The 2,500-nt window shown below is 51.8% G+C and overlaps 1 protein-coding gene across 1 annotated transcript in view; it reads left to right on the top strand.

The window, feature by feature from the left end:
- LOC134094509 (cingulin-like protein 1) overlaps window positions 1–2,500 on the top strand; it is a gene marked incomplete in the record, with an annotated part of 23,109 nt that overhangs the window by 9,179 nt on the left and 11,430 nt on the right. The window contains 3 exon segments of the mRNA XM_062548051.1: window positions 524–652; window positions 1,583–1,687; window positions 2,389–2,500. Coding sequence (XP_062404035.1) covers window positions 524–652; window positions 1,583–1,687; window positions 2,389–2,500 — 346 coding nt within the window.

The raw sequence follows: 2,500 nt of genomic DNA, 5'->3' as shown, positions 1-2,500 counted from the left end.
GTGTGTGTGTGAAGAGTGTGTGTGATGTGTTAGCAGGTGAGAGAGTAGAGGAGTGTGTGTGGGATGTGTGATGTGTTGTAAGTGTGTGTGTGTGTGTGTGTGAAGAGTGTGAAGAGTGTGTGTGATGTGTCAACAGGTAAGAGAGTAGAGGAGTGTGTGTGGGATGTGATGTGTTAACGGGTGAGAAAGGGGCAGAGGAGTGTGTGTGGGATGTGATGTGTTAACGGGTGAGAGAGGGCAGAGGAGTGTGTGTGGGATGTGATGTGTTAAAGGTATAATAAGAAATAAGAAAAACTGCAGAATGAAACTTGATGATTTTCTCGGCTGATTTGACATGGAACTACATTCTCATGCTGGCGTAATAATCAAGGAGCGCTGCAAACGTACTATGGGCGCAGTGATATCACGCACTACTTCTGCTTGTTGCCTATGGGGACTATTTTCAGGTGCTGAAATATGTTATAAGTGTGTGTGTGTGTGTGTGTGTGTGTGTGTGTGTGTGTGTGTGTGTGTGTGTGTGCAGGCTCAGGGGGAGGAGGTGCTCTCCAGGCAGGTGCAGGAGCTGGAGAACCGTGTAGCCCAACTCACACACACCCTCACACAGGCGGAGCAGCACGAGCAGCAACTCAGGGAGCAAGCACACACACTCCTGGTACAAGCACACACACTCCTGGTACAAACACACACACTCCTGGTACAAACACACACACTCCTGGTACAAGCACACACACTCCTGGTACAAGCACACACACTCCTGGTACAAGCACACACACTCCTGGTACAAACACACACACTCCTGGTACAAACACACACACTCCTGGTACAAACACACACACTCCTGGTACAAACACACACACTCCTGGTACAAACACACACACACACACACTCCTGGTACAAACACACACACTCCTGGTACAAACCATAGGTACAAACACACACACTCCTGGTACAAACACACACACTCCTGGTACAAACACACACACACTCCTGGTACAAACACACACACTCCTGGTACAAACACACACACTCCTGGTACAAACACACACACACTCATGGTACAAACACACACACTCCTGGTACAAACACACACACACTCCTGGTACAAACACACACACACACTCCTGGTACAAGCACACACACTCCTGGTACAAGCACACACACTCCTGGTACAAGCACACACACTCCTGGTACAAACACACACACTCCTGGTAGAAACACACACACACACACTCCTGATAGAAACACACACACTCCTTATACAAACACACACACTCCTGGTCCAAACACACACACACTCCTGATACAAACACACACACTCCTGATAGAAACACACACACCCTGATACAAACACACACACTCCTGATAGAAACACACACACTCCTGATACAAACACACACACACACACCTGATATAAGCAACAGCATTTGGCTTAGCTTAGCTATATGATAAAGGGGCCAAGGGTAGTGAGAGTCTGAAGCTTTGTGTGTGTGTGTGTGTGCGTGCGTGTGTGTGTGTGTGTGTGTGTGTGTGTGTGTGTGTGTGTGTGTGTGTGTGTGTGTGTGTGTGTGTGTGTGTTGCTCAGGAGGAGAAGAGCCGTATGGAGGAGTCTCTGAGGAGTGAAGCAGCAGGAGGAGGAGCTATGTGGAGCCAACCAAGCGCTCACAACGCCCACCTGGAGGACACACAGGTAACAGACACCCCTCAGCCCTGTGTTCTATTACCCCACTGTTACCTCCTCCCCCTCACCCCTGTGCTCTGTTACCCCACTGTTACCCCTCTCCCTCACACCCCTGTGTTCTGTTACCCCACTGTTACCTCCTCCCTCTCACCCCTGTGCTCTGTTACCCCACTGTTACCTCTCCCTCTCACCCCTGTGCTCTGTTACCCCTCTGTTACCCCTCTCCCTCACACCCCTGTGTTCTGTTACCCCACTGTTACCTCCTCCCTCTCACTCCTGTGCTCTGTTACCCCACTGTTACCCCTCTCCCTCTCACCCCTGTGCTCTGTTACCCCACTGTTACCCCTCTCCCTCACACCCCTGTGTTCTGTTACCCCACTGTTACCTCCTCCCTCTCACTCCTGTGCTCTGTTACCCCACTGTTACCCCCTCTCCCTCTCACCCCTGTGTTCTGTTACCCCACTGTTACCCCTCTCCCTCACACCCCTGTGTTCTGTTACCCCACTGTTACCCCTCTCCCTCACACCCTGTGTTCTGTTACCCCACTGTTACCCCTCTCCCTCTCACCCCTGTGTTCTGTTACCCCACTGTTATCCCTCCCCCTCACCCCTGTGTTCTGTTACCCCACTGTTACCCCTCTCCCTCTCACCCCTGTGTTCTGTTACCCCACTGTTACCCCACTGTTACCCCTCCCCCTCACCCCTCTGCAGATGGAGCTGAGGCTCATGACCCAGGAGCACAAGGAGCTCCAGCAGAAGCTGCTCCAGCAGGGAGGCACCATGGAGGAGCTGAAGGAGAAGAGGAGTCAGCTGGAGGAGGAGC

The sequence above is a fragment of the Sardina pilchardus genome, chromosome 10 (assembly GCF_963854185.1).
Source record: "Sardina pilchardus chromosome 10, fSarPil1.1, whole genome shotgun sequence".
NCBI lineage: Eukaryota > Metazoa > Chordata > Actinopteri > Clupeiformes > Clupeidae > Sardina > Sardina pilchardus.
Note: the sequence above shows the minus strand (reverse complement) of the source record. Positions and strands in the feature narration are given on the sequence as shown.